Source organism: Pempheris klunzingeri, chromosome 7, assembly GCF_042242105.1.
Source record: "Pempheris klunzingeri isolate RE-2024b chromosome 7, fPemKlu1.hap1, whole genome shotgun sequence".
In the NCBI taxonomy this organism is placed as follows: domain Eukaryota; kingdom Metazoa; phylum Chordata; class Actinopteri; order Acropomatiformes; family Pempheridae; genus Pempheris; species Pempheris klunzingeri.
Window position 1 is genome coordinate 10,047,970 of NC_092018.1, and position 19,040 is coordinate 10,067,009.

A 19,040-nucleotide genomic window follows, 5' to 3' on the forward strand; every position below is an offset into this window, starting at 1 on the left:
ATGTAACTGCATAATGTTTTTTGAAAATCCAAACAAACATTTGTTTCAAATTTTATTTCATGTTAATACCATAAATATACAAAACTCAAACTATTTCACATGCAACAAAGGCCAGACAAGAGTGCATTACGTTTTCTTTTTACATGTGATTGATAATGGGGATCAAATTTTCAACTTTACAAAATATACAGAGTCCCTTTTGAATGAATTTCTTCTGATTCAGTGAAATAACACGGTCACGGGTCAAAAACACAGTTTTAGCGTCAGCAAACTTCAGACACGCCGCTCTGTACTGCAGACCAGCTCGCTGAATACATCAAGAAATTACCCACTGTGGCATGGCTTCATATAACAACTGTTTAAAACTATAGATACACGGGAACCATGTGGGTGTTTGTAGCAAAGCAATGTTGTGTTGTATCTTAAAGTAAAACATGGCAAGGGAACACGTCACAAACCAAGATTTAAAACAAATCTATATGGACATTTGGTAGATTTCTCACAGCTTTTCAGGACATAGAATAACACTTGAGGGAGATGTTTTTTTCTTTCTTTCATACCAGTCATTCACACATCCTCATCCACACTAGCAGACCTCTAGCAGGGTCAGTTTGCTAAGTGATTTAACATTTTCAAATCTAGCTGATGCGATGATGCCATTACAAAACCACACAAACATAATACATAATGTAAAATCAAACCAAACAAAAATTTAAATGCAAACAACTTAAATTACACCATAAATAAAAACAGGTTCGTCTTTTGCACTAAGTTCAACGTAAAACAAGAAATGTGCAATGAATTTAAAACAAAACATTTCCAAACAAAAACAATACTGCCAGGATGTAGGCTTATTATTTCGTGACAAATTATTGACCTATTAACTTTGCAACACTCACAGGAGTATTTTGTCCTCTATAATGTTCAGTCCATACATTTGTAATAACAGCAGTGCATCAGTCGTTTATCATGCACACTGTCAGACACTCACCGCCACAATGAGAGGTGCTAAAGCATGACACAAATGTAACCCACGTCCATATTTCCCTCCAGTGACAGTAGTCTGTACAACATAGTGCTGAATAATGCTGTTATTATTGTATATAAATTAATGTATATAAGTGATATCACTGAATGTGCATCAAGTCCTTAATGTTCATTTTGGCTATGAAACTTCTGATGCCAGTTATTCAATACTGACAGAGGAAAGTCACTGGACTGCCTTTTTTTGTCTGTAAAAATGCAAACGGTCTGTTAGTTTATGTTGTGTACATATGCACAGTATCAATGTTTTTACTTTTTTATCTACGCAGGTTAATCTCAAGAAAAAAATCATAGCTGTCCAGGTCATCTTCTGCGAGAAAAGGCAGATGTCTTCTCTTGGTTCTCCTTATGTACGGTATGCGTCCTTTTCAACAGGAAACATGACCAAGTGGCTCTCAAGACTCATAGCAGCGTTAGTTTTTAACCAAGTGAGAGGGGCTACAAAAATGTCTGAGGGAGAGCCACACAGTAGTCTGTTAATGCCATACATATAGAACAGAAAATGCTAATATTTTGTTTTTCCTTGGTTTTAGTGCACCAGGCCATGAAAGCATCTGGCTGATCCTCTTTTAGGTTTGGGGTGAGAACTGGTGACCCCCACTGACCTGGGGGTTCAGTGCGTCTTCACAAATAGATCCAAACATCGTTAATTTGCCACTGGGACATGCAATAACTTTACAGTTCCCTTCTCACAAGAAGCCAACGGAAAATAAGTAGGCAGATATTTGCCCAAAAACCTACTACCAGCAGCAGCCAGAGACAAAGGCTGATTGCGGACAGAATGACTTTGCCAAAGAAACAGCTACCTTGAGTTTGCCAAACATGTATGTTGTTATCATGCTGTCAGATCTTAGTAAGCCACAGAGATGCTGACCCAGCCCACACTGCCAATCAAAGTAGCACACAAAGTGGGAATAATTGTTCCACTGACAGGTGTCACTGGAGCTCTGCTGGGGGCTGCGGGGAGATCCTTAAGTAAGAACATACTGACACATTTCTTTTTATATCTCTCAGAGTAGAAGCACAGGTATTGGACAAGGTACAATTTACCGGTTAGATCGCAATGTAAAAAACAAGTAGGAGCTACATTCACACACAGGCCCTGCCATTCAAACACACACTGTACTTTCAGTACGTGACCAAGAAAAGAGAACTATGTGCAAAACACCATGATCAGATTATCACTTTTCATGACTTCTATACTGTATAAACCAGGCAGGAAGCTGTTTGGAGTTCATCACCATGATCAAAATAAGGTATGCTATACCTGCGACGCCTGCCTGACCAAGGGCCACGTCAAGGTGACAGAAGAACGGGGAAAGCAAAGGACTGAGCAAGTGGGTGTGAGATGAAATCACACACACAGAGCATACCTTGAGTCACTTGGTGGATGTTTCAAGGTATGTGAGCAGACAGTCATCTGACTGGAAAGCAGACAGGAACAATGTAGGAGAGTTTTTACTGAAACTTGGTTTTGAGTGAAGGTGGACAACTCTGGTTACTTTATCTGACTAATGTCTGTTATTTCTCGTCTCTGACTCATTTTTTTGAGTAAAGTGTGCAGGGAATTCTTAGCATAGCAATATTCATTAATAGAATCAATTTGATCTGAGAGCCTGCAGGCCCAGAGTTGTGCACCTCCAGCTTTTGTGTTGTGAATGTGTGTATGCTTGCATTTGTGAGCATGTGAGCATTTATGTGTGTGTGAGTTTATGGCTGCGCTTTGAAGGCCCCACGAGCAGCATTGGTGGCAGCATTAGCTGCAGCGTTGGCGGCTGCAGTCTGAACCGTCTTGTTCGACATGACCCCGGTTGCAAACTCTTGCTGAGCCTTCTCAAAACTAGCACCAGTGGTACGATACAGTGCGTGCACCTGGAAAGAGCAGAGAAGAAAATTAGCTGAAATCAATTTCAGTGATTTAAATGTACCACAAGGCCTTCAGCACAGAATTGAGTGAGAAATTAAAGGTTTTTTTTTGATCAAATATTGTGAAGTTTTACTTCATCTGTCCTCTAAAAATTGCTTAAATTTAACAGTAGGCAGATGTTTCACTTCCTGGCTAATCACAACATTGACGTTTGGCTGAACATTAGCAGTTGCTGGGGCCTGTTTGCACTCACATTTCCTATCGCTGTATATTAGATTATTTCTGTCCACTCTCCAATATTGAAACAATATAAACATTTATTGATTGTTCAGTCTATTCAATATGGCAACTGGTGCTGAGAGGGAGTACTTTGTGACTGTTACCTTTTTAAACATAATGAGCGAGCCCACAGACAGTGCAGTGAACAGGGCTGCGATCAGTAACATGATGATGCCCACTGGGATACTGGTGTTCAGACCAGTTAAAGCTGCGATCCAACCACTGTCAAAACAAAACAATGACAATGTCAGTGAACTGTAGCTCACAGTCTTAAGGTACAGAGTCAGTAAAAGGAAAAGCATGAAATGCTCACCATGTTCCCCAGCCAGTGATGCCGATAGTTTGTAGGACGTGAACTCCAAACTGACAGATATAGACGAAGAAGAAGACAAAGAAGCGGAATGAACTGTCGCTCCTGTGGTGGAGACAGAGAACAAGGTGGTAAGAGAGCCATGTGGAGGCAATAAATGAACAAAAAGGCATTTCTTCAACTCTGCCACTAATTAATCCTCCATGAAACATTAATTCCTCTGCTTCCCTCAGTCTGTCAAAGTCTGCATTTCTCCATGTCTTTACTTGGTACTCTCTTCCCACACAACAAACAATTATTTGGAATTAGTGAGTGTAGGATTAGAAAAAGAGAGGAGGATTGAGAATGAGCTTCAACAACCACAGTAAATAATAGCATTTTCAAAGTCAACTGCCCACATCTTTTTTACTAGTTTCATACTTGGAACAAATCCTGCGCTTGGCTTTATCAGTAAATAACGAGACATGTTTCTACTTCTTTTTAATGCTGGAGAAGGTGGTGTCATTTTTCATTTATCTGCTTACCTGAAAGCCCCGTAAAGCGGTCTGTACCAGCAGACGAAAGAACAGGGGGTAAACAGCAGAAACCATAGCATGGCCAGGCCAAAATCTACACCACGAGATGGATCCACACAGAACCAGGCCAGGCAGCCAAACATGTTCACAAAGAGCGTGCCTGCGTGAACTGGTGGAGAAACAACAAAACCATGACTCATTTGAGTACAAGAGCACAGTAAACTATGATTTATGCTCAGCACAATAAAAATGCCCTCGTGACAAATGAGCAGACATGAGATGCACGTTTTGATCTAAAATACGTTGCGGAACAGGTGCCTTCTCTTGAAATGCAATATGTGGGTTCTGAGGTGTTTAAAAATAATAATACTTTTCACTGGTATAAGAGGCAATACTGCCCATTTTGGTGTGTGTCAGGTCACTTACACATCCAAAGGTTGTACATGATCTTGACGGTCTTTTGGAACTCTATAGGAATGTCCACTGCAATATCATGGTAGAAACATGGGCCAACAGGGAACTTCTCTGGCAGTGGAGGCCAATTGTTCTTACGCCCTGTGTGGACAAAGGCAACAAGTATTTGGATGATTAACCATGTGCAGGATCAGAGTTTTCGCTCCCTAAGATAACATACTATTAAGGATACAAATAAAAAGTGTGTGCAAAACTCTGAAAAAAACAATGAAGTACAGTGCATGCAAAAAATATGAATACTCTGTTCCAGTTTGTTAAATCTCAATGAATGTGACCATTGCATACTGTATACCCTAAAATAATTAAATGTGGCTAGAGTGTGGGAGTGAGTGAACTGAGAAATGTCCTATATAGCTTCGAAAATGGCCTAAATATTGTGATGATTCTAATTAGAAAACCTACATTTATTTTAAAACTAATGCTAACATACCTTCCCAGTTCTTCCCAGTTTCTAGATGTCCTCTGATAATGTAAGCCACAGTGAATAAAGCTCCGAGATACCATTCCCACTGTATTAAATTTTTGCTTTTCATGGCACAACTTGTCTTTTCTCTGCTGGGAGTTCACAGTTGTTTAATTTGTCTCACGTGTTAACTGCAGAGTGTGTAAGAGGCTGCTAATGTTAACATATATATGAGATGTTTTACATTATTTTGAATAGAATCATCCCAATAAAATGATTCATTTGCAGCACAGAAAAAAAGTTTGATGGTGCTTTCATAGAATGCTAAATGATCATAGTTTCATGTGTATGTAATATGTGACTCACAGACTTAAAACGTTCATAACAAATTGAACCAAATTAAACTGTTGCCACTGCAACACATCAACTTTCCGAGTCTAATCAACACTGTTTCGACTCTAGCTTTGATTGGGAGAGACTGTTTCTGAGGTTAATGAGGTAAGTGAGCGAATAAAGTGCGTGAGGAATGGACTGACTGACTGACTGACCTCCCGCGGCTCCGTGGGACTGTAACTCTCTCTCCCGACGATCAAGCTCTGCTGCTTTTTTCTCCAACTCCTCCTGCCTTCTCAACAACTCAGCCTGAGCACGTGCCTGGTCCTAGCAGACACAGAAATGCTCTTAAAATTCACTACCCAACATCTGACAGGAGTAATAATATCCAATCAGGTTAAGTAATGGAGGTATTTCTCCACTCAGGTAAACTTAGGTGTGTTAGTTTGAGAAGGGAAAAAGGGGTTACGATTGGAAAAGCAATCAGCTACTGTTGTTCACTCACTTGTCTTCTTCAGTTAGTACTAAACTTGATCTAAAATTGCACTGCAAGAGGAAAGCTACAAGCAGGGAAGGGGCACTGAATGAAATCACACTATTCAAGACAGTGACGTGAAGGGGTACGGAAAACATCAAATGAGAGACAGTACCTCATTACGCCGCTGTTGGGGCATCAGAAAACAGATGAGTATATAAACGACAAGAGGAAATGTGAACCAGAAGCTAAGGCATGTCTTTACACTGTTGCAGTGTTGTGAATAAAAATGTTGAGAGTCTGTGTCTTGAACCTAATCTGGCTGAAAACATAGACTTCAATCAAGCCAAAAGAAAAATATGGCTCAGAGTACATAGACATGTTTCTGTGTGAGGTACCTGAGTCTGTTGCTGTGAGTAAGCTGGCGGCTCTTCTGTGGGCTTCATGATGGCAGGTTGTGTGTTCTGGGCAGGGGCAGGAGTAGATTTGGAGGCATTTCCAGGGGGCGCCTGTAAACCAGCATAGACCTGCTATGTTAACATTTGTGCAATCAAAAGACAGACCCTGAATCAAAACTGTAATTAGGCCACAGTCATATTTTGTCAGTGAAATCCTCTGTGACTAAGAGGTGGAGGGAGAGAGAAAGAGGGTAGTGGATAAATGAGGTCAGTGACTCAGAAGCACATAAACACATGCATGCACACACTCATCAATAGTGATGCTTGTTAAGCTGACCGTTCTGACGTCTGTGAAGGGGTTATACTCCTCTAGACCTCCAGGAGGGGCAGACTGGGTCACCTGCGTCACTGAAGGATCCTACGGGACAGAGAGGGTCATGGAGGATTTTGGGGGGAAAACTACAACCACAAAATCAAAAGGCTATTCATTATTGTTGTTAAGTAACCTATCATTTGTATTTAAAAGCCAGCTGACCTTACATTCACTGGATCCATTAATCACTTAGTGACCACTTATTAATTATTAATGTGCAGACAACAGGTAGGATGGCAACACAGATCCAAAGGCATGTGCAACAATAAAACTGTTGATGTTATTATTTTCTATTTGAAGAGGCCTTTCTTGATTTTGTGGTCATTTCAAACAGAATGGACGGGAAGAGGTGCAGAAGGAACTGGAAGGCTACATAAATTACACGCTTCCTTCACCGTGCAATCTATGGTAGTGTATGGTGGCCAATCATGAGCTAGGAAGAGCCAAAAATTTGAAGGTGTACGTTCAAAACCAAGACTCCACCCACTAAGTAACACACCTCCAAGTGCAGGGAGGGACTTAGCAGTTAAACCACCTGCTGAGGTGCTCATTTGGGATAAAAACCAGCGTACTGTTGGCGGCCTCTCATCTATGGTGAAAGGCGGAATAGTTTTCGAGGGAGAATTAATTCTACAGTGCACAACTCTAAGCTAGCACAAATAATGAGCTTGTTGCCTGCTTCTGGCCTACAATGAACAACAAGCTAGATGCAAAACAAACTGACTTTTGAACTATTTTCTTAAAGAAGGCCTCTGTAATTCTCTACAATAAGTAGGAAGTCGATGTTTCAAGACAATATTAGTGTCAGTGTCTGCAACGTTTACGTGTGCAGTGTGTTAGCTAAACTACATTAACGCTAAATTAAGTTTGTATGGGAGCACACATGTGACAACATACAACTTCAGTAAGACGTTTAAAACTCCCAATTATGCGTCCCAGCGACATTTAGAAATAATTGTAGACACGCAATCAACCTAACTGATGCTAACCAGCCGATTAGCTATTTACCAAGCTAGCAGGTACCAGCAAATGTTTACTGACGGCGAGCAGAGCTAGCCAGCTAACGTTATCTGTCTTTGTTCTTAGTTGGCATAACCATTATTACTCCGTCGAAAACTAACATCCTCTGCAAAGATTCCCTACATACTCCTTCACGGCTGCTTTTACAAAGAGAACAGCCACATAACGTGCGAGTGACAAGATAAGTAACGTGAATGGTGATTAGCTTGTTCTGCTACCTAGCCGTATGTCAAGGAAAGCCTGTCGCTAGCTGTCAAGCTACTAGCTTAGACAGTTAGCAGGGATGCTAAAGTATGTTTGGCCTCAATGGGATTCGAGGAGTACGTTAGCTAGCTAGCTAGCTAGGTTAGCTACCTGAAAGGGATTGCTGAAGTCCGGGTCTGCAAACGGATTGCTGTCAAAATCGGACATTATACAGCCTTTCTAATAACGGTATCCTGTGTGGATGAGCTCCCCGATTCTTCAGGGAAGGTTCAGCCTCGTGATTTGACTGCCTCACTCTGCTGCCCGCAGTCTTCTCCGCCTCCTTCTGTTGGAGACCCCTTGCTTAGCAAGTTAGCCACTAGCACAAAAATGGCAGGAGAGGAGAGGATGCGTGATGAGCGGCTACCTCCTACGTCACCGTTTCAGCACCGCGGACAGCAGGACGTCCAGACAGGTACAGTACATGCGAGCACACCTGGTATCCATACCCATTCAGTTTTTTTTTTATTTTACATTGAGACTTGAACTCTGATGATTGATGACAGAAATATACTACACATACACATTCACTCATCATTTTCATTAATATAGAGAGGGCTCTGGGCCAACACTTTGACACTGGGGCCCGATTAACCCACAGCCACCACTTTTTGTGCATTGTCTACTGTATGTACCTATCTTGTCTCCAAGTTTCTATCTGTGTGCAAAGCATGGCAGCATCGTTATTCACCCAGAGACACAGACTCTTAGGCACTAGTCCTATACTGAAATACTAGTATTGGCAGCCGCCCACTGTGCTAAGTTGGTTCCATCCTTGATTTGAGCAACTCAGCAGGTTGTTGTTAATAAGTAATGTCTTTGAATTCATGTCTTTACCTCAAGTACTCCTCTGTACTGTCAGTAGTTTGGTACCGTAACTCAAGTACTGTACAGTTTTAAGGTATTTGTACCTTTCTTAAAATATTTCATTTTTTATGCTGAATATTTGTACTCTATGGTTCAGAGGGTATATTGCCCTTTTTACTCCACTACATCTATTTGACACCCACAGTTACTTTAGAGCTTAGATATAAAATGTATGATGAGTTTACAAAATATTGTGCATTGTTTTAAATACAAATGTCAAAATATATATTAAGTAGACAAAATTAGTCCCACTTTGACCAACTACAATATTGCTGCTTTCACAATTATCATTAGTAGTAATGAAAATACACATTGCTGACTGACAGGGGCCATTCTGTTAACTGTGTACTTTTACTTGTGCTATTTTAAGTACATTTTGCTCATAATACTTTTCTGCTTTTATTTGAATTAAATTTTGAATGCAGGACTTTTATTTGTAATGGAGTATTTTTTACCTTGATATATTGCAATTGAGCGCTCTTTAGTTCTTTCACCATCATCATACAGTAGTGCTGTGACTTAAACTTTTTATGCTATTCGTACTATAGTATACAAAATATCAATCAAATGTATAGATGCTTACTTTTAGGATCTTTACCTTTTACAGCATAAAAAAATCATCATTCACTGTGCACTGAAGGGAGTATTTCTACAAATTAAAACGTAGCCACCTCAAAACATAATTGGAACTAAAAGGTAATCCTCACCCACTTGGGCTGTGTGGTTGACTGAAATAAAACAAAGAAGATATTAAATAATTTTCTCCGGTCTGATTGTCATCCATGTGTTTCATTCCTGTACATGTGCTGTATGCACACTACACAGCAGTAACTCCTGTAGGTCAAATACAACAACAATCATCTCCACTTGATGATTATGATGATAATTTTAATGACGATACTGATGAGGATGATGATATGTGGAAGTGTCTGCTGCTCAGTTGGTCTCTTATGAGAGAAGCAGCTGGAGAGGCGAACCCAGACCGCCTATTTCATGGTATGTAACACTGACCTCTTTTTCAGGAGCAATCTCAGACAATTTAATGAAAATCATTTTGTTTCACCCATCCCCGTAAGAAGCATCAGACCCCTTGAGAGCTCCTGTGGCTTGTGCTCTTTCCCACATTGGCTTTGAGGTTTTTTTAGTTACCTAAAATGGCCACTTGGGGGTGCTACGATCCAATGGGTCCCCTCAACCTGTTTTGCAGAATCCTTTCTCATTTACTGTCAATTTATTTTCATTCAAACAAAGGGTGACCATGTGAAGAACATCACATCAGTTGACAGCCTGTAAATGTGATTTAAACATTTAAGCACCATTTACCCAGATTAAGTTTCAATTGAAGAACAAATGCTATTAGGTGGAAATCTTACAGTATGCAGTGAATGATGGAGGCTAAAATATTCTCTTTTATTGTTTGAATCCTATTGCTCATTTTTAAACAAAGGCACCGTGCTACTCTGGTTTTATAGTAGCCTCACACTTAATAACTTGAACGTATACTAATGTGGTTTAACTTATAATAATGTGCTTTTGTTAACATTTAACTAAACACCTTCATACCTTGCTTATGTGCTCCTTCTATCTTACAGTATGTACTGTATCAATACATTGTGTGTTGATAGACTCTAGATAAACACAAACTGTGGATTCATTACAATTCAGCTGCTGTCCACAAACACACACGCTCACACATACACAGACACACACAAAATGAGCATCGGTTCCTTCCCTAATCTTGTATTAATGGACCCAATCACAGACTCTATGAATAATCAATGGCCAGTGGTCTGCAACCACAGTGCTGAGACCTTGAGTGAAACTGAATTTTCCTAATAAGACACACACACACACACACACACACACACATACTTACACACCTTGAGGCCCTAATAAGCACTAATGCATTGTGGGTTGAGAATACGTCACATGGTTTGTTTGCTGCAGAATGTGAAAGATAAACACGCTGTGCAATGTGTGTGTACGTATGTACTGTATGTGTGTGTGCGTAGGGAGAGAAATAGTGTGAAAACGGGAACCTGTCTGTCCTTATCCACTCTCGCTTGCCTTTCTTATGCTGCTTTCCACAGATTACTCTGTGTGGAAACAACCGCTTTGGCTAATAGCTGCTACATTAGTCTCTTAACCAACTGGTCATGGCCATTTAGAAATGTTCATTAGGTCGCGGACCAGAGTGGATAGGTGTGATAGTCCACTCCCCACTGTTGACTGTAGAAAGACAGGAAAAGAGACAGAGGAGAGAGAGAGAGACGGACAGACTGACAGGCAGACAGACAGATGCAGGAGAGAAGCAATTTGCTAGCCAAAATGACGACCAAGTGTTAAAAGCCGCAGATGCAATTATCATCATATTGCCCTGAATAAGAACCTTGTGCATAATTAGATCTCATTAAGGTCTATGAGTGTTATTTTAGGGCTCTGAAAAGGTTGGATAAGCAGGACTTGATATTATGGGTTATTAATGCTGCAACATCTGGTGCCATTCTGGCAATAGACTGATAGTGGTTTGAATGGGCTGGCAAATTCAGTATTGAACTGATTTTACAACCTTATATTAAAATGTAGTGTAGAATACATTATTTTTATATAAACATGTGGATTGATATATGAGCATATACTGTATATACATATATAGTAATGTATAGCTTCATATATGGTGTGTGTGTGTGTGTGTGTGTGTCTATGCATGTGAATCTGTTTGTGCTGTTGACCAGTCAGAGCACATTACACACCGTAGAGGGAAATGGTCCTCTGTCGCCGGAAAAGCGATTGATTCTCCATTTCCATATTAATGAGCAGATTTGTTAAGAGCCTGCAGGAGAGGGAGAAAATAACAGGGTCTTCATAGGGCACGACATTTATAAATAAAGCTGATGCAGAGAAAAATGGAAATTAAACCTTTTAGTTTAATAAATTTGAGGCGTCCGCAGCAAAGCGAGTGATTTGCATTTCCATTTGTGGCCAAATAATGAGAGTGCGGGTCCATGATGAGCCTGCTAGTGCTGCTTTTGGGTCTCAAACAGTCAGACAATCACTCCAGCGTGCAGCCCTCCACATCAGTGTCATTAGCTCAGGCCTGTTAACTCTGCTACTTGGCTTCCTAAGATTATTTGGTGAACTGGAGATTCCTATTGTCACTTTGAATGAGGAATAGGATTAAACTTAAAGTGATATTTATTCACTTCTATATTTTCTGTTTTTCCCGAATCTGGATGTGTCTATATTTTTTCCTTGAATATTCAGCATCCTCTATACATGCAGATGTCACCTCAAAATGATCCTTTGTTGCTCTAAAACAACCCTGTCAGAAAGAGTCTCTGTCTTTCTCTCTGCCTCTCTCATAAACACTTGCACATAGACACACACAGCACAACACAACACACATGCACGCACGCACACACACACACACACACACGCACGCACACACAAAGCATCACTGATTGAATTTATTGGGGAATGGATGTTGACTAGACCACTCCAAGTAGGCTAGATTGTTGTTGTTCCCAGATTGACAGACAGACCCAGAGCGGCTGATTGAAAGTGCCTTTTAGCTTGCTCTCACTGTATATTTGATTTGGCAAAATGGAAGGGGAGTCCAGTCTTTTCCCAGGATGCAAACACAAGTCCCTGTGTTTGTGTGGGAGTATATGTGTGTATTCGTGTGTTCCATGTGTATATTGACGAGTGGATGCTTTAGCAAATGCTGCATAAAATGTACCCCTTTCAGGTATTAATTGAATAATGCAAGCACTCCTCTTGTCAGCCATCAAGTGGGCCACTTTCTCAGCTGCCTGTGCTCTTCTCCTTGCTTGTGAATTGGCTAGATTTATCTGTGTTGTTCCAGCCAATGGATGCCATTTGTTCCAAATGTTTGACATAAACATGCAAAGAGCAGAGGCGTGCACTCATAAAATAAGCTTCTAGACTGTTGTTTTACAGCCCAAAGGGACCGATGGGGGGGGTGCACTCAGCCTATCAAATCATGTGGAGCTCTTGCTGAGCCAACAGCGTGTTAAAGTTCGCTTTCAACCAATGATGTGGTGAAAAGGAACAATTGCCGCCATAAAGAAAGAAAGAGGAGAGGGGGTGAAGAGGAAAAGGTGCATGGGGGAAAGTGACAGAGTGCTCTGGGAGGAAGGAGATTGCAGTTGGAGGAGAGATGTGCAGTGTTCTGCTAAATACGCATACTTATTTTTCATGCCTTTAATGGGACACATCTCATTGGGCGCCTTATGTCTGCTTCCAAACTATAAAAGATATTTAGCTTTACACCTGCAGGAAATTCCCCATAATAAAGACAATATTGGCATATGGACTCTCTGCTGAATCTGCTCTATGCTTTCTAGTGTCGTCAAGACACCTATAGTGTTAATGCAGCTTGAAAAGAGTAAAACAAATTACTCTTGAGGTTATATTTAACTTATATTTTTGCATGGAAGTGATATGAGAATGAGACTAATCAGGATTTCCCTTAATTTAAGTGCTGCAGTTATTTTGTAGAGGCAGAAGCTCCACTCAGAAGGAAAATATTGTGCATGGATTATACTCAGGTGTGTGTGTGTGTGTGTGTGTGTGTGTGTGTGTGTGTGTGTGTGTGTGTGTGTGTGTGTGTGTGTGTGTGTGTGTGTGTGTGTGTGTGTGTGTGTGTGTGTGTGTGTGTGTGTGTGGTTGTGTGTGGTTGTGTGTGTGTGGTTGTGCGTGTGTGGTTGTGCGCGCGCATATGTGTGCGTCTGTTGCGCACATTGAGGTTCGATTTGCTGATTTAGCACCTCTCTAATTTTCCACAGGGTAATGTTTGCCTTACCTCCTGCCATCTGTTTTTATTATCCAGGTGAATATGTTTGTCTAAGGATATCAATAATCATAAACAAAGCCATGACTCTTTCACCTCTCCCTCTGCATACCCCTCTCGATATCCCCGGCCGCCTCTCACACAACGCTGCTCTCAGCTCACACTCTGATTGCACACAGTCTGCATATTTCAATGTGTAATTGGTGAAAAGCAAACATTATCAACCCTAGTCTCAGTCAAACTACGCGCACACATACAATACATAACTACACACACGCAAATTCACACACTGTGCCGTGGCTCATGCCTTGAGTGAGTGTGCGCTCTCCTATTACAGACAGTAATTACCGTCAGTCACCCTGTGTGTCCATAACAAGCCAGCATAATGCCCTAATCAGGCCTGGATTAATCTAACCCTCTCTCTAATCACTCTAAAAGTGATTTATATTGTTTTTCCTGTTCGGAACAAATGAAATCTGTAGCCTAAATTAATACTGGCTTTTCATCACTGGGAAGTTAAAAAGCCAGTAACCATCACATTCTTGTCATTAAGGCTACGTCTGAGGCATGCACGTGCACACACTGACACACACAGGCTCACAAACACACTGCACAGACACACACACACACACACAAACACACACACACACACATATGTATTTAAATTGAAAGGAAAAAATACATATTGTAATGAATTAATATATAATATTCCATTAACTTTGCAAACTAACAACATCAGTCTTGTGCTGAGAAAGGCTTTCAGACCAAGCAAATTGGGTCATCAGAGGAATGAGTAAAATTTTATTGCTTCTATTTCACATTACATATCCCACTTTGATTTAATAATTACAATTAGATCAGCTTTTTTTCCCCCAAGAACTTTTTCAGCTGTAAATTAAGTGCAATGAGAGAGAGTCTCACATATGTCAGCACAGGAATACTTTTGCACTGTAATGGACATGAAATCATTTTTTTTTTTATCCATCTACCAATTATTCTGATGAAATACACTCTATATCATTCTGTAAAAGTCATTTGTCAAATTGTATCAGCCACAATCTTGCAATTTCTTGGTCCCGAGCTTTCATTTAAGATAGCATGCCTCCTATTTTGGTCCATGCCTCCCTACTTTGTTTCATTTCCATTGTTAAACAAATCAATTCCAACCCTGACTCGCTTCCCATTGTTTTTCATTATGAAGAACGAAGGCCGGACACGAATCATAACAGAACCCTGAAATTTCCTGCTCACTACTCAGTTTGTGCTCAGAATACAAACCAACTCGCAAGACGCACATTTAACAAATGCAAATTGTGAGCCAATCTGGTCGAGCTATCTGGGCTCCCGGTTCCATATTCATTTCCTCCACCCCACTGTTCACAAACTCCAAAAACAATCCTGGGGTTAACCTGAAAGGGATGGGAAATGGAGGTCCGACAGCGTCCACTATCTCGCTGTCTTTTCTTCTCCTTTATCTCTTTCTCTTCCACACAGCCTCACCTTTGCTCCCCTCTCCTTCCTCCCCTCTCCGCCTCTCCTCGCCTCAGTCCCCTCTCTCCCCTGTTCTCTTCATGCTGTGTAATTCTCATCTTACACACTCTGTTGCTCTGGACTATGAATAATGCATGGTGTGTGAGAAATCCTCAATCTCATGCTTGGCTCCCAGTGAGCATTACGGAGCTTGCATCTCTATTACGGAGATGAATAGCAGAGAGGGGAATATCGCATAGGATACGGTCTAACTTCATTGTTTGTTTTTCAACATTAAAGCCCCAATCTGGGATTTCTTTAAGTACATATGAATTATGTATATAAATATGCAAGGAGAGGCTTGCTGATGAAAAATTATTTCGTCAAAACCTTTATTATCCACCATATCGCCACCATAACTCCTTTTTTCTCTAGTGTCACCATACAAATAAATAAGAACAACAGGAGCAAACTATTTGCTGCTTCAGATTAGATTTAAAATCCATGCGCTTTTATGCTGCAGCCCTTGAAAAATAATTTATTTTCAGTTAAGCAATTGTTATAGAGAACTACTTAAAATTCAATCAAATAATGCTATAAAAAGCATTGCCATAACATTTTTGCTGTGGTGTGTTTCAATTCAGTATCATTTTTACCTTCTCTGTGATTTGATTTTGTGGAAATGATAAGATGGCAACTGCAGGGAAAAACGCATTTATAAATACAGGAGTCTGGTTGGGTGCATGTGCATGCTAAATCTCTGTCTGTGTGAGTCCCACCACTGGAAATTTGTTTAAAGCTGAAACGCTACAAATGCAGATAACAAAGCAGAATCGGGTTGCTGCTTACAGAGAAAAGGAGCAGGTAAAACTCCATTATGTTCAGTTCCACAGTGTCATCGCTAGAAACAAATGAGTGCTTGAGCCTTTCTGCGGATATTGTGGAAAGTGTATATTTGTTGAAGTGGCTGAGCTATGGCGCCTGTGTTGTGAACTTTAGTTGCAACACTTCTACAAGCTTTTTTGGCAATTTTTCCCTGTATGTTGTCAACCTCTTAGTATTGATTTCCTTCTGTAGAGATAAGGCCACATCAAGGGACATGAGAAGAACACTTCTGACAACCTTGCTGCTTCTGAGCAAGCGTTATGTATGCATCGTGTGTGTGTTACTGTAACTGTGAGCCATGCTACGACATACTGTAGATCCATGTTTTATGGAGTGTGTACATGTGATAAAAGCACTCAAGAGTTAAAGTGCTTTTCTACCATGCTCAAAGCCATGTGTCAGCACTAGACCACTAAATCCACACAATTCCCTTGAACAGTTTCCCTTCCTCTGATAGTCTATCATTCCTCTGTTTCAGGTGGCTGGCCACTGTGGCTGACAGGGCCGAGTCCTTGAGGAGATCATGTGTCTGTGGAAAGTACAGGACAAGCACTGATGTTTGAGCTTTCAAACCGATGTCCCCGTTGTTGAACCTTTCCCTCTATCTCCGCGGTGTTTCATTCCCAACATCTCTATGACAGACGTCCATGGCTTGGCACATACAGCGATACACGATTTTGCATTGTTGGAATGCTTTAAAGAATGAATGTATGGTGTAGGCTGCTTCACCCAGTATTGCACATAATTTGTGATAGAAAGCAGGGAGAGAGAATATTATGGATAAAAACCTCCCCATTATTCCATGGTGCTGAAATCTTACAGAAATATGCCTCCCATTTTGGTAGACATGGCTTGCTCTTTCTGTCTTTTCATGCCCATTTTGGACGGCGCTCAGATGAATCACACTAACGACCTGGGCCCTGTGCTGCAGCACTGCTCTGAAATTAATATCTAAGGAATGGAGATATAGGGCAAATAGATGAGAATAGGAACCCGATATTCACTCTTGGGTAGTACGTGCCCAGGCACAGACACACACACATACATGCACTCACATATACTGCACACAGAGCCTGACAGGCAGGCTATTATCCCCCAGCCCGGGCTGCCGTAATTGGCTATCGCTTTTTACAAATGTGGCTCCGTCTGACTCGCATATCAGCTCCCGTCTCATCAACCGTGCAGGGGTCACCATGTCCGTGCTTGTGCGTGTGTTTGTGTGTGTGCATGTGTGTGTGTATGTGCATGTACTGTATATGTGTAGGGGTCACTGGTGTGCACATTTCTCTCATGTCTCCATTTCATATGCTCATTTATGTCCATGCTAAACGAGCCAACGGATGCTAAGTGTGTCAGTGGCTGGCTCCTCTTTAGCAGTGTCGGAGTATTTAGCCATTAGTCCGCTAATAGCATCAAGATCATTCCAACACCGGCAAGATGATGATGAAATATTAGCTTAGCTCAGTCCGTCATTAGTTAGTCTGGGCTTGCCTTGGAGGTCAGGTCCATTTTATTCCTCACACACAGAGATCAAACCCAGTTATTAACTGAATGTGCAGATTAATTTCTTAATTTTGTCAGTTTATAAAAAAAGAACATTTTAGTCCTGATGACGACTGCTGCTTACTTTGCTCTCCAAGAGGAGCACTTTTTCCCTCTATCTGCTTCTTTCAAATACTTGAGGAAAGACAAGATTCTCTTTGATGTGATGTGATGTTTTTTTACACCTAATTTTGTAGATGGCTTGAAATATTGAGTAAACTAGTTATTAAATTTAAATTTTTAGATAAAATGTTACTTCCAGCCATAAAAGTATGGATGGTTTCTACATTCTGTCTTGATCTTAAGATATATGCAATTGTTTTAACTTTTGTGTTCACTTGTAAAATTAGGTCTGCACTGCGTTTCCACTGTCAGAATACAAATAAAAAGCCAAGCATCACAAGATCACCTACAGTAAGATCACCAGCATAATGTAAGCAAATACACTACATATATCTAGAACAAATAAGATACTAATGATCTATATCAATTACATTAGCCATACATACATTAATTCTAAATTAGCAACCTAATGGCAACATTTAAAACCCTCAATATTTAATGGTATGGTAGGCAACTTTCATAGAAATTGCCATTGCCAACTTTGCTGAAACTGTTACTCTGTCCTGACACTAGCACATGAGACAGGTAATCTGTGAAAAGATCAGGCTCCTGCGGCTCCTCCTAGTGCTCCTAATGGTGTTTGCAAGAATGTGCCTGAAGAAGCCTGAACAAAACAACCAATCAGAGCCAGGAGGAGTCTCTGATGCAGTGACAGTGACAGCTCGTGCACCCACTGCACAGCTTCCTTCCCTTGTACATGCTGTCACTCAGCCAGGCTCAATATCTTTAGCGGCAGCTTCAGGGGGAGCATTGCAGACATTCATCTCGCAAAGGCTTTCCATCTACATTGCTGTATTGACTAATGTGCTAGCTAATGTTAATGCTAACACTAAGTAAACTAGTCAATATGATGCAGGAGCGGGTCCTTGAGGTCCTGGAAGATGCATGCAATATGCTAAATGATACCCCCGATGTAGCAGCCCACCGGGGTTTGCCCCAGTATGCCAGGTGGCCAGAACACCACTGATGTGAAGCTAACCTTGATGATAATGAAATGAGGACCAAGAAGCTAAAATATCACCAGGCAACAGTCACTGTAATGTTACTTCTAGCTAAGTGAAGTATAGTTCATGTACCATCCTTACCGTTGTGTACTCCACTGATTACTAGCTTGTGGGGGGGGGGGGGGGGGGGGAGGGAGGGAGTTGTACTCTCTCATCAGTCTTACAAACTGCATCTTTAATAAGCTTAATATTAGGAAACCAAGAGATGAAAAAACACAGCACTCCAGTTTAACACCCACTGATTATAAATTGTGTAGCCTGTGCAGTATATAACCTGGATCTTCTAAGATGATAGAGGTGTAGAGAACACAGTAGAAACAATATCTTCATAATGAAATGAAATACCTTTCGGTGATGCTGGATGTGGCACAGGTATAGTGTTTAATTTGTGAACCTTAGTGCATCTTATCTCATGACACAATTTACTTTAAAACATAGGGCTAGACATCTTCCACACTGACTTAATTACACAATGTAAGCTGTTGTGTGACTTATGAAGGGAGTGATTGCTTTAAGGAGGGAGACAATGGACTGACTGACTAACTTATGAATGGACCACCTCTCAGTTGTGTGGGTGCACCAACAGTTTGTAGTTTTACTTC

The 19,040-nt window shown here is 40.9% G+C and overlaps 1 protein-coding gene across 1 annotated transcript; it reads right to left on the bottom strand.

Annotated features, from left to right (window-relative positions):
• Window positions 1–72: 72 nt before the first annotated feature.
• LOC139204065 (secretory carrier-associated membrane protein 1-like) lies at window positions 73–8,054 on the bottom strand. Its single transcript, XM_070834022.1, has 9 exons — window positions 7,846–8,054; window positions 6,436–6,516; window positions 6,099–6,209; window positions 5,441–5,552; window positions 4,442–4,570; window positions 4,025–4,184; window positions 3,504–3,605; window positions 3,295–3,412; window positions 73–2,916 (listed from the first exon to the last, which is right to left on the bottom strand). The coding sequence occupies exons 1-9, from the start codon at window positions 7,900–7,902 to the stop codon at window positions 2,755–2,757; spliced, it is 1,032 nt and encodes a 343-aa protein (XP_070690123.1). The 5' UTR covers window positions 7,903–8,054; the 3' UTR covers window positions 73–2,754.
• Window positions 8,055–19,040: the final 10,986 nt, after the last annotated feature.